We start from the raw sequence: 12,357 nt of genomic DNA on the forward strand, positions 1-12,357 counted from the left end.
TAGGTGGGGAACTAAACAGGACCTTATAAAAAAGTTTCTCAGAAATCCACTTGTAGCAAGCAGTGGCGGATCGTCTGTTCATTTTGGTTTCTTCCCGTTTGACCAGCCGACCAATGGGACCCACTTTATTCTTTTGCCTCTGGGCAGCCTCGCCGACGCCGGTCCCACCCTTCCCCGCAGGGCCGCAACGTGTAACATCCCCGCGGTGACGGAGCCGTGATTGAGCCGTAACGGCTCCGTGGGTCACGCCCGCCGCGGCCCGCCCCATTAACCCGCGCAACACCTGGGCAGGGGGTAACGTCGTCACCCTAACGCCGCCGCCGTGGCTGGGAGCGGAGCCCGCGGCGTAACCCTAACGCCGCCACGCGCGGCCATCCATGGCCTCCTGCGACGACGACTTCGGCCTCCTCGGTGACGACGCCCACCAGCCGGCAACTCCCCCGCCCGCACCCCCCATCGCCCAGCAACCCGCGCCGCCGCCGTCGCAGCAGGCCGCCCATCCCTTCAGCTTCACTGTCGCGCCTGCGGGGGTTGCCGCCGGCGCCGGCTCCTTCGCGCAGGTCCAGGAGGACAGCAACCACCACGCCGAGAGCGGCAAGCCGGCGCAACACGCCAAGCGGGGCAGGGAGCGCGCCGAGGAGTTCAGCAGCGATGGGGGCGAGTACTGTTCCTACATCAACAGCAGCGGCAGCGGCGGTGGGGGGAAGAAGGGCTGTGGCGGTGGAGGGATTTCGAGCGTGCGCGACCTCTACCGTAAGGATCGGGAGGAGTGGACGGACGGCGCAATCAGCAGCCTCCTCGACGCCTACACGGACCGATTTGAGCAACTCAACCGGGGACACCTGCGGGGTCGGGACTGGGAGGACGTGGCCAGCGTCGTGACCGACGGGAAGGGCAAGACTACCGGGGGCAAGAGCGTGGAGCAATGTAAGAACAAGATCGACAACCTTAAGAAACGCTACAAGGTGGAGTGCCAGCGTCTCACCAGTTCCGGCGGAGGCGCCGTCAGCCACTGGCCCTGGTTCAAAAAGATGGAGCAGATCGTCGGAGACTCCATGTCTCCTGCCTCCTCCAAGCCTCTTGCTGCAGCCGAGGATGTGAAACCGAGGCAGCAGCAGCAGCAGCACGGCAGCAAAAGGTGGTTCATTTTTACATCATTGCTTGATCAATTTGGAGATCTACTGGTCTTAGCTAATGTTTGTCACTGTAGGTATCCTCTTTCCAGCACTGGTCCTCCTACTGGGGTTGGTAGCTCTAGAACGAACCCTCTTTCAAATCCAAGATGGAAGAGGGTGCTTCTGAAGATTGGGGGCACTGCCTTATGTGGAGAGGCTCCTCAAAATGTTGATCCCAAGGTAGTTTATATTAGCTGATGGTGATAGATCTATTTTGATGTTTCCCTAATTGTTTTGTACTACAATTTTGTCAATTTTTCAGGTGATTATGCTGATCGCTAGAGAAGTTCAAGTGGCGTGCCATCATGGTGTGGAGGTAAATAGAGTACATCCATTTCAGAGATGCATTTTTCTGATATCAGGGACACTTGTCAAGTTAATATTACATACAATCCTATCAGGTGGCGATCGTGCTAGGAGGGCGGAATATATTCTGCGGTGACAATTGGGTAGCTGCAACAGGCACTGATCGAGCCTCAACGTACCCAATTGGGTAATTTTCTGCCATTGTTATTTCCCTTGCTTCTGATCTATGTCTGCCTTCTGTTCCGCTCTACACTTTTTATCATATATAGCAGGAATCGTGAATAATGATGAGCATGCAACAAAAATATTTGGATGGGTCCTGGACCCCTATAGAAAGACTAGTAGCAAATTGTCAGTTCTTCTAATGCAGACATCCATAGTTTTGCTGGTGAATGTTGATAGTATAGGACTCGGCCATGATCGTATTCCAGTCACCTGGTTGACCCTGCTTATTGGTTAGAATGGATTAGAAGTTTCCTTATGCTTATGTTTTGTGTATAATGCATTCCTGATCTGGCATTTATATTGTCACAAGTGCCACTTCAAGTTTATAATCTCACATAGTCCCATGCTGAGGCAGAAGTTTATGCTTGTGTAGCACGTCATTGACTTTAGGAAACAACAAGAGCTGGGATATTTAATTGTTTGCCATTTTTACATTTGGCAAGGGCTCAGTTGCCAGCTTTGGGTGCGTCCCTACGCTTTCGTTTTTGCTACCGCACCGACAAAAACTTTACCGTTTTAGACATTTTGCACGCATGGCTGGCCAAGTAACCCTTACAACATGGCAGGGGCACACCAAAAGACCTCCCTGCCCTTGCCCCTTATCTCTTTAGGCACGTGTGGGCTCAACACCCATTCCCCCGACACCACTCCCTCTCCACCAGGTGCCGCCCCCATTCTTCTTCAGCCCTGTTCCTTTGTTGGCGGCGGCGCGGCACGACAATCTGCAGTAGTGGCAGCTGGCAAAAACAAGTCCGGTGCTTCTGACCCATACGTGCTCGTGGGTGTAGGTGAGCCCATGGACCCTCCTCTCCCCTCTGTTGTAGCTAGGGTTCGCTGTGCTAGGTTAGTTTTTTTTTGTTGTTGTTGTTGTCTAGAGTCGTTGAATTTCATGGTTTGTGCGTTACTGCGCTTCATAGGTAGGGAATTTGTTCATCTTGCAGAATGAAGTCGTCTGGTTGCCCTCCTAGGTAAGAAGGATACTGTATAGATTGTATTCGCAGTGATGCTGTGGAGTTGGATCTGTTCTAACTCCGAAATGTTTTGATTTTCGACCTGTGTCAGGATTGATCCCTGGCAATGCGTTTAGAATTGTTGTTGATTGTGCTAAGTTTACTGCAAATCTAGAGTATGGTCCACTTGAAATGGAAGATTCAAGGCATGAGGTCTTGTTTGACAGTAGGTCTGTTCAATCTTTCTTACTTTGTTGAGGACATGGCTAGCAACATTATCTGGGGCCCTAGTCAGCAGCTTATTGTGTGGGGGAGTTGATAGCGATATTGTGACCGAGTGGAAGGTAACCACAGACAAACAATTTGTTGAGATGGTTGGTGCTAGGCTTTGATGATAGTTGATGTATGTTTCCTGTGAGGTAATGGAAAGGGGTCAGTCAGGAGCAGCAGGCAATGATGGTAGTGCTCATGCAACATCTAGGGTTACTGGTCAATCTGCAGCAGTCATAAGCAGCTGGTGAAAGAGCTATGTCTCCAGAAGAACAACCTTTCAGTGATCCAGAACCTGCCGTTGATTGGAGTACTCTAACCAGTATACCCAATGATGATCAAGATGGTACTATACTATGTTTGCAGATGAAGATGCAGTTTTTGAGGCATATGGGTTCAAAGCTGCAGAAGAGGCAGCAACAGCATCTGGACCTGAAGAAGTTCCCATCCCAAGTATCCCAACAGAGATCCAGCAGGAGATGAAAGACACAGCTCTCCATGCTGATGACAAAGCAACTGCAGAGCCTATTATTGACTGGGATAGGGACAATCCAGCTATGGATGTGGGGCCTATTTATCCCTTAATGCCTGAGTTCGGACTGGCAGTTAGGCAGCATGCAATTGTTGGTGTGTGGCGGTGGCAGGGAGAGGGGTTGTATTTTTTTTATTCTATTTTATTTTGCCATGGTCAAGCTTCAAAAAATAAGCACTAGGGTCAACTATGTTATATGTTGTTGGATTTGTGAATGTGTACAAGAAGCTACCTAGAGTTGTCAACTCAGGGCACCAACTTGTTGACTTGGATGACTAGCTGTGTAATAGCCAGGCCAGCATGCTAGGAAATGTATTCAATATTCACTAGTGAAGAGTACTGAAAACTGAAGTGCAACTGAACATGACCATTTTGAACTTATGAATTGGTAAACTTGTGTAACTTAATAGTGGCCAATGGAGCTCATATGATTTAGTCTTATTTTGTGCACCTTTACGAACAGAAATCCCATGTCGCTTCAAATTGCATTTTGCTGTTACTTTGGATTGTAGATTTCCTTTTGTACTATTCAGGGAGTTCTGGACTTCTGGTAGACTGGTACTTATGTGGCATGTGTATATACTTACATCTTTCTGTTTTAACTGTCAGAATGATGGCATCAGTGATGAATTCAGTACTTCTTCAAGCATCACTAGAAAAGATAGGTGTGGAGACACGAGTCCAAACTGCATTGATGATGCAAGAAGTTGCAGAACCTTACATTAGGCGTCGAGCCATACGCCATCTTGAAAAAGGGAGGGTGGTCATCTTTGGTGGGATTGGTGCGGGCACTGGGAATCCATTGTTCACAACAGATACAGCTGCTGCCTTAAGAGCTTCAGAGAGTATGCCATTGCTTCCTGTCCCTAACATCTTTCTTTTTCATTCTTATGATTTTTCCATTGGACTTGCACATACAGCTTCCCATTCCCCGAATGATTTAATTTAGTTTCTATAAAAGCTTCAGATGATGCAGAGAGGAAACTGACTAGATGTATTTGCTAACCAGTCAATGCAGATGTTGTCCTTAAAGGCATTGTTGGTGATGATGAATCTGGTTGTCCTCCTAGGAGCAACAGTAATGCTTCATTTGAGCACATCTCCTTTAGGGAGTTAGCAGCAAGAGGAATCACCAAAATGGACATGACAGCAGTAACATGTTGTGAGGAGAACAACATTCCTGGTTAGTACATCTTATTAACTACTCCGTCAGATTCCGAATGTAGGTTGGAGGTAATTTTAGCCTCCTCAACTCCGTCCCGCTAAGAGTGACAGTTTAGCTGTGTCTTAAATCAAGTAATCTCAAGTTTGGTATGACACCAAAATATGTATGCTGTGAGAATATATTTCATGCTGAACCTAATGGTACTCATTCATTGTCATAAATTTTGTAGTTTTTTTATATGAACTTGGTCAAACTTGAGATAGTTTGACCTAAAACTCATTATCTTGCGGGACAGCAGTCTCAACCATGAAACTACCATGTGGTTTCTATCCCTGCCACATAAGCAGCACACCATGTATAGAAACTACACCTCCATCCCATCATTTCCTCATGTGGGTCCCAATTGGATCTTTGGCCATAGTTTTCTTCCCTCACCGTTGCCGTGTCATCTCTCTTCATGCCCTTCTCTCTCCTGTCTTGTCCCCCTGCAATCAGCAGGCATGGCCGGTAGCTCCTAGCAGGAGGGCATCCAAAGCATCGGACGGCAGCAATGCGTACCGCAAGCGACCAAGCAAGCCAGGCATGCGTGTGGTGAGGCGGGTGCCACAGCCGATGATACTCGCACGGCAGGTGTGAAGGAGCAGCTTCTGCTCCCAGTCGTCCTTAGGGTACATGCTAGGATGTGTTGCGGCCAAGAAAGATACAAAGAAGCTAGAAACCTACACCCCAGCTAAACAACGAAGAAGCAAGCAACTCAGTGGTATCATCATCAGCCTAGTTGGCCGGTGGCGTTCATGGGGATGTGCGGATGGCGAGGTCGGCTGCGCCTGCGCTCGCAAGGACGTGATAGTAAGCAGGGGAGACCAGGCAGCATTGTTGGGGATGCCATTATCAGCGAGGAAGGCTGGACGCGCAGTGGCTCTTGTTGAGACGCGGTCGGTGGCGCGTGCTCGGACTCATCTGATGGCGTCATGGCGATGCGGGCCGACAACACACACCAAAGAAATCACCCACGAGGCCCAACAAATAGAATCCTGTTTCTCACATTGTTGGAGCATGTGCCGAAATCGTTTCAATTTTCCTCCTCTTTTACCCTCTCTTCAGTAAATCAAGTGCCATGCAGATTTTTTCTTACCTGGCATAACATACGTTAGAATTGTTCTTATCTGGCATAGCATTTAATGTATGGAAAACATCTATAGTTTCAGGTTGGCTGCCCTTAGGGCGTCCCCAACAAGACTTTCCTAGCTAGCTATTTGATTACGTGGAGGAGAGAGAACACGTAAAAACCTGATCGCTAGGGCTTCGCTCGTCGCTCAGCTCCCGAGAAATCTACTGCCCCTGCATGCATGACCCCACTTTCCTTGGCTGGCAGCCTTTTCTATTTCTTATTCCGCCCAGCTGGCGATTTAGTCCTGCTCATTGAGGACGCCCTTAGGTCGTTTTAGAAGTTATATCCATGTTTTACCCTTTTCTTCAATCCTTGCTGCTAATAAATGCCACTCTCACAAAGGAATGACCCGTCTTTGATGAGATGCATAATAAGTGAAGGGTTCTAAGGTCATTTGATCTACTTTATTAATCTTTGTGCACCGAGTCGAAATTCCATATTTGGATTGGTGGGGGTCATTCACAGCAATATTTTGGCAATGCGTTGTGGTATTAACAGTTTATACATAAGATGACATTTGTACATTTCTTGCAGTTGTCATCTTTAACATGTTAGAGCCGGGTAACATCTCTAGAGCAATTTGTGGAGATCAAATAGGCACCTTAGTTGATCAGTCAGGAAGGATCACATAAAATTAGGAGGATTAATGGTAGCAGAGCTCCAGGACATGCTGATACTCTGGGGGACATCATGGATTATTTGCTCTTGGATCTTTTCCGGATAGAAGAGAAGCATGTTCATCAGATGGGAAGCCTTCACCTTGATTTGCCTGGGATGCCTGTTATGTACTATGCGTTGTGGTCGCAATTGCCCACATTGAAAAGAAGTATTTAGCTTGTAATATCTATTTGTAATTTTCTGTAGATTAGTGGAAGAGCTTATGTAAAGTGGTTCAAGGGTACCAAGATCAGAATGTAGTGTTGTAAGTTGTAAGGCTATTATTTGAGTCGGTAGTGTTTGATGTATCACCTTTTTGCGCCATTAATTTGCCTGTGGCTTTCCAGCAATCAATCTTTTTGTTTGTTTGTTCAATGATGATGCAAGAATATCGTGGATAAAAAGGGGATGTTGATGCTTGTTTCACTCTTTACACATGATGCTATGTAGTAATGCTGAGAGGGCAAATAGCTTTGATCTCAATGCAGAGCTCTTTATTGACGCCAGTGTTGGACTGCCAATCTGGTTTTCTGTTCAACATGAAATAAACCAATCTGACTTGACTGTCTCCCTGCATCGTACTCCGGACAGCGTTCTCAGGATTGGTTAAATACCAAAGGACTGCTATATTAGGCGTTGAGTATTCATCAAGGGCTCAAGGGATAGTACTCATGGATTCGAAAGGGCATGTTAAATAACTTGCAGCAAAATTTCAAACTTCATTGGACGATAGGGCCACGCATGCTGCACTTGCTTAAGAAACCACAAGATACAAGGTCATGTACATGCTACGATACATTATTGAAGGTTAGTGCTACAAACGTCAGCTTGCAACCACAGTGGCGTCGATGCACGCAAAACTGCAGTGGAACGAATCAATGACAGGGACGCTCAGCACTTGATTAATGCACGGGCTCGATCATGCGGAATTAGACCCGCTCGGTGGGAATATCAGATTGAGTTATCCCTTCATATCTTGAATGGGTTCTCCATATGGAAAACAAAACTACTACATCTGGTTCTCCAATGGTTTCAGATGTTCTACAAGACCGAGATGGATGGTATCTAGCAACTTAATATATCATCCATCTTCATCAAAGAGCAAGATAAAACAAAGATAGAGTTGACAGTGTGGATATTGAGACAATTTCTTGCAAAATTCAAGTCCTCTATTTGTTATAAAACAAGGGGGTTGGAAGGATTGAATTCCTTATAAGGGCTCATTCGGTTGTTCCAGGACAAGGCCAAGATTCGTTCCGGCTATTCAATTGCTATATAAATTAGCCTGTGGTTCCAGGTGGAAAATCTTCCAGGGCACAATTTCGAGGGAAACGAACGGGCCCTAAGTCAAAATTCTCCTTAATCCCCTCCACTCCCTCATAATCCCTATGGTTTAGGGATAAAATGAACAAGGATAAGATCTCCTTGGGGGTTTAATCCATGTGAACTGAACAAAGCCTGAGTACGTGTTCAGAACGACGCTGGTAGCATCATCTAGCAACTGATGGTCATCTATCATCTTCGTCAAAGAGCAGGACAAAAGCAAAAGTAGGGAAAAAAAAAGAATGGCTTCGGTAGCATGGTTATTTAAGATATTTCTTTGCCACTTGCAGGGTCCATACAAGGTCAGTCAGTCATTTTCCTCTTCCACGCCATTGCTTCCTTATCTGCTGGAGGTGTAGAATAGTTAATTTAAACAAGATGACCACAGCAATTTTTCGCCACTAAAACTGCTTTAAAAATTTAAACTTTTAATTACATACACATTTGATATTTTTATCTAAATTTGGGCGTAACATGAGCCACAGATGATTCGTGCACCATTCAAGATGCTTACACACACTGCTGTCTCATCTCCCTCTAAACATACTACAAATTTACAGTGTCCTTGTAGCCATTTGTCTCACAAATGCAATACTTGGAGATTCTTTTGGACCTGTTTCCTGAACCGATGCTTGGTGACTGTGGGTGGAAGAGTCTCGGGCGGGGTGCTAGCCGATTACATCGTCGGCCAGAACGGCATGTTGCTCAGCCAGGCCGGTGTTTTCCCTGAAGCCGCCCTGATGACCCCGTTTGCTGTGCCAGGGGAGGACGATGAAGCATCCTGACCAGCAGCTGAAGATCTTGGGCACAGGAAGAAGCTCCTGGAGCCCAGTTCCATAATCTTCTCCTTTGGGTCCAGACCTAAGCATAATTAAAAACATAACGAAATGGTCAACGCAAGACTTAAACATGTGCAGATTACACTAGAAAGCCCATCCAAATATCTAGCTTTTTTTTTGTTACTATCTGTGCTAGTTGAAAATTCCTAAAAGAAAAGAAAATCCTAAAAGAAAAGTTGGATGAGATATGACTATCTATGAGTTTAGCTATACTTTTGGTTTGTTGTCAAAAAAAAAAAAGCTATACTTTTGGTTGAATGGATGTGAAAAGGATGGGCGGTGTGAGAATAGTTAACTAATTACATCTATTGTTTAAAATAATGATAACTAATTATATAGTAATAAATATGTACTACTACAATTTTTTTTCATGATAATCACTAATTGAACATGAAATATGTTAATTATCACTACTATTATACTTGTTGGCGCTTAAAACGTACCCTACTCACTATATTAGCTCATGTCAAAGTTAATCTTATCATCATCATAATAACTAATTAATAATATAACTTATTAATAATCCAGTTACTACTGATAGATTAGGAAACATGGATGAGCTCGGCCAATAATTTTTTGGTAACAAGGATACATATGAGAGGATATTTTCTTGTCAGAGATATCTATATGTAGCTCGCATGTGATCCCGTGAATCAAATAACATTTGTCCATAGATGATCATACCCCACCATCCAACACAAACGCACACTTGCCACCTGAATACACCATGGCAACCATTGTTGAATACACTTGTTATATGAATAGACCGTGGCAACCACTGGTGATTCAACGGTGGGGGGCCACAAGTCAACAAAATGAGGATAAGTGTTGACTTCAGGCCCTGCGCATGACGTAACTACTGAATGCATCGATTGAAGTTTGGATGAAATGATATTTTCTATTGCAGCAGCTTGAGCAGTGTAGTTGCGTTAATCTTGCTGCCTCTGTTTTCTTTTTTTTTTTAACATGAAAGCGGCAGGTGCTCTGAGTAGTGATTACCTCTGTTTCGATGTGAAATGAAAATAGAGAGCAAGCGATAGTGCAGTTTAGCTTAGAGCAAGTATAATAAGAAACTATAAGTGAATTGTAGGCTGACGTAAAGGAGAGAAGCTATAAGCTTATGACTTATGCACAAGAGGTTCTGCGGACAAGTGAGCAACCCGCTTACTATTATAAAAATGAGTTAATAAATTAGCTATATATTTTTATATAACCGATAGCCGAAGCCGATTATATTATTAGTCTTTACAGACAAGTAAGCTATAAACCCACTTACTATTATAGAAATGGGTTAATAAATTAGCTATATATTTTTATATAATCGACAGCCGAAGCTGATTGTATTAGACGAATTATTATAGTAGGCTACAAGCCAGCTAAATGCTGAGATAGAGGAGAGAGATGAAGCAAACTTGTGAGAGATAAATGAGCCATGTATTAATATTGAACAACTAACTATAAGAGCAAGTATTATGATGGGCTGTAAGCTGGCTAAATGCTAAGGTGGAGGAGAGAAGTGATGAGAGAGAGGAGAAGCAGACTGTAAGCTTATAGCCAGCTTAGGCAAAAAAAACCAAGAAACTTTGTAAGAGGAATAAGTGAGTCATATATTAATAGTGAAGAGCTAACTATTGTACGAGTGGCTGATAGTGGGCTGTATTATTAAACTTCTTTTATTCTTATTGGCCTTGAAAGAGCGCTAAAACTGAGGAACGTAGCGTGATCCCTAAGAGAATTATTGGAGATTCAAAGGAACGGACGTACTCTCCAAGCAGAACTGGGAGTAGTGGAGGCCGAAGGCGGCCGGGTCGGTGGACGGCAGCAGCGGCCGGCGGCCTTCCTTGACGTAGAGCGCCACGGCGGCGGCCACCAGGTCGGCCACGGTCCACTCGGCGGACGCCATGACGTGCAGCGGCCACATGCTCTGCTGCACCGCCACGCTCACCAGAACCTTGCTCGGCGTCCTCGTAGTCCTCCCCGTGTCACCGTCCGCCGGGCCGGGCGGGGAGGACCCGGAACGGAAGCCCGCTCCCCTGACGCCGGCGAGCACGTCAGGCAGCGTCTTGGGCCTCTGCTTCTGGTGCGGCTGCAGGTGCCGCTGCTGCTCCGTCCCGCGCCCGTGGAACGACGCCGACCGCTGCTGAGACGCCGCCCCCGCCATCCCCTGCCGCTGATGCCTGCCGCCGCCGCCGCCGGAGCTGCTGCTCTTCTCGCCGTGCGGCGGCGCCTGCAGAGGAGGCATCGCGCGTGCCGCGACCGCGACCGCGAGCGCCGGCCGGCTGCAGAGCGTCGAGGGCGATCGATCGATCCGCTGGTGACGGACGGACGGACGGCGGACGAGTCACGTTCGGTGGTGGCAGCGGCAAGGCTCGCGGCGGCCGGACGGCGAGGCGGTCAATGCGAAGCAGAGCATGCTGCGCGGAGAGGCTGAGGCTGCTGCTGCTGCGGTCACCATGCAGGAGGAGGAGGCTTCCGATCGAGTTCCGTTGAGGATGCACCAGGCTCAGAGAGGCTACAAGTAGTAATGTAATAACCAGTCAGCGAGCGACTCGTCCTGGGTTAAGGCCTTGTTCAGTTCGCAAAAAACTCCAAAATTTTTCAAGATTTTCCGTCACATTAAATCTTGCGGCACATGCATGGAGCATTAAATATAGATAAAAATAAAAACTAATTGCACAGTTTATCTGTAAACCGCGAGATGAATCTTTTGAGTCTAGTTACTCCATGATTCGACAATGTTTGTCAAATAAAAACGAAAGTGCTACAGTACTCCGAACCAAAAGTTTTCGCGAACTAAACAAGGCCTAAGACTGAGAAAGTGAAAGACGCGAGTATTTAAAGACGTCACTGGCCTCTTGGCCAATACTATCCAATCGTCCCATCAATAATTGGATTAGTTTGGGGGGTCGCCTACTACACCATCAGTTGGCTACTTGAAAATTACCCAAGAATCTCCGAGACACTGCTGAGAAATACTAGCCGAATCTATCAAATCTATAAGTCATTTAACATTATTTTTCTCTCACGATAAATTAGCTAACGCCTAGATGGTCGTGGTCGCTGTCGAGTTGAAGGTGGCCGGCGAGGAGCAGCGGGATGGCGACCAGTGAGCTCGCGATGCCGCGCGGCGGCCTGCGGCCTGCCCGTTGGCGCGTTCCAATCGGCAGGACCAAGCAAATATACTCTCCCACGGGATGATTTGCTGCTAGTACTAATTCTACTAAGGCCTTGTTTTGTTCACCCTGAAAACCAAAAAATTTTCAAGATTTCCCATCACATCGAATCTTGTAACACATGCATGAAACATTAAATATAGACGAAAACAAAAACTAATTACACAGTTTAGCTGTAAATCACGAGACGAATCTTTTGATCCTAGTTGGTCCATGATTGGATAATATTTGTCACAAACAAACAAAATTGCTATATTACCGAAAACTTTTCACTTTTCGGAACTAAACAAGGCCTAATTGTTTTTAAGTGACTTGTCGTGCGCAAAGCTCCATCATGTCTCGGTGAAATGTTTTGTTTCCGGTACAGCATGATTGTCCTAGCTAACTGGGCGGTGTCGCGGCGGAAAAGAACGACGGGTTGGGAAGATGCCGCCGCGACAGACAGCGAAGGGACAGGCGCGGTGGAGCTCGCTACTGGGGGAGGGCGGGCGGGCGGGCGGCGCGGCGCCTGCCTGATTGATGGATGGCGACGAGACGACACGCTCCGTCTCCTGCTCGAACACCCAAAAAT

At 46.5% G+C, this 12,357-nt stretch overlaps 2 protein-coding genes across 2 annotated transcripts; one reads left to right on the forward strand and one right to left on the reverse strand.

Annotated features, from left to right (window-relative positions):
• On the forward strand, positions 292-6,826 carry LOC8072072. Its single transcript, XM_002446351.2, has 7 exons — positions 292-1,138; positions 1,211-1,355; positions 1,438-1,491; positions 1,577-1,668; positions 4,068-4,303; positions 4,468-4,641; positions 6,329-6,826. Exons 1-7 carry the CDS (start codon positions 378-380, stop codon positions 6,424-6,426), a joined length of 1,560 nt encoding a protein of 519 aa, XP_002446396.1. The 5' UTR covers positions 292-377; the 3' UTR covers positions 6,427-6,826.
• Positions 8,032-11,151, reverse strand: LOC8072073 (uncharacterized protein At4g22758). The gene is made up of 2 exons (XM_002447723.2): positions 10,378-11,151; positions 8,032-8,635 (listed from the first exon to the last, which is right to left on the reverse strand). The coding sequence occupies exons 1-2, from the start codon at positions 10,853-10,855 to the stop codon at positions 8,451-8,453; spliced, it is 663 nt and encodes a 220-aa protein (XP_002447768.1). The 5' UTR covers positions 10,856-11,151; the 3' UTR covers positions 8,032-8,450.

This window comes from Sorghum bicolor, chromosome 6 (assembly GCF_000003195.3).
Source record: "Sorghum bicolor cultivar BTx623 chromosome 6, Sorghum_bicolor_NCBIv3, whole genome shotgun sequence".
NCBI classification, from domain to species: domain Eukaryota; kingdom Viridiplantae; phylum Streptophyta; class Magnoliopsida; order Poales; family Poaceae; genus Sorghum; species Sorghum bicolor.

Bases quoted from the DNA above. Each gene is read 5' to 3' on its own strand.
- LOC8072073 (XM_002447723.2), bottom strand. From the start codon at position 10,855: ATGCCTCCTCTGCAGGCGCCGCCGCACGGCGAGAAGAGCAGCAGCTCC. The intron at 8,636-10,377 runs GTACGTCCGTTC...AATTATGCTTAG, and splicing joins CTCCCAGTTCTGCTTGGAGA to GTCTGGACCCAAAGGAGAAG.
- LOC8072072 (XM_002446351.2), top strand. From the start codon at position 378: ATGGCCTCCTGCGACGACGACTTCGGCCTCCTCGGTGACGACGCCCAC. The intron at 1,356-1,437 runs GTAGTTTATATT...TCAATTTTTCAG, and splicing joins CTCAAAATGTTGATCCCAAG to GTGATTATGCTGATCGCTAG. The intron at 4,304-4,467 runs GTATGCCATTGC...TTTGCTAACCAG, and splicing joins TGCCTTAAGAGCTTCAGAGA to TCAATGCAGATGTTGTCCTT.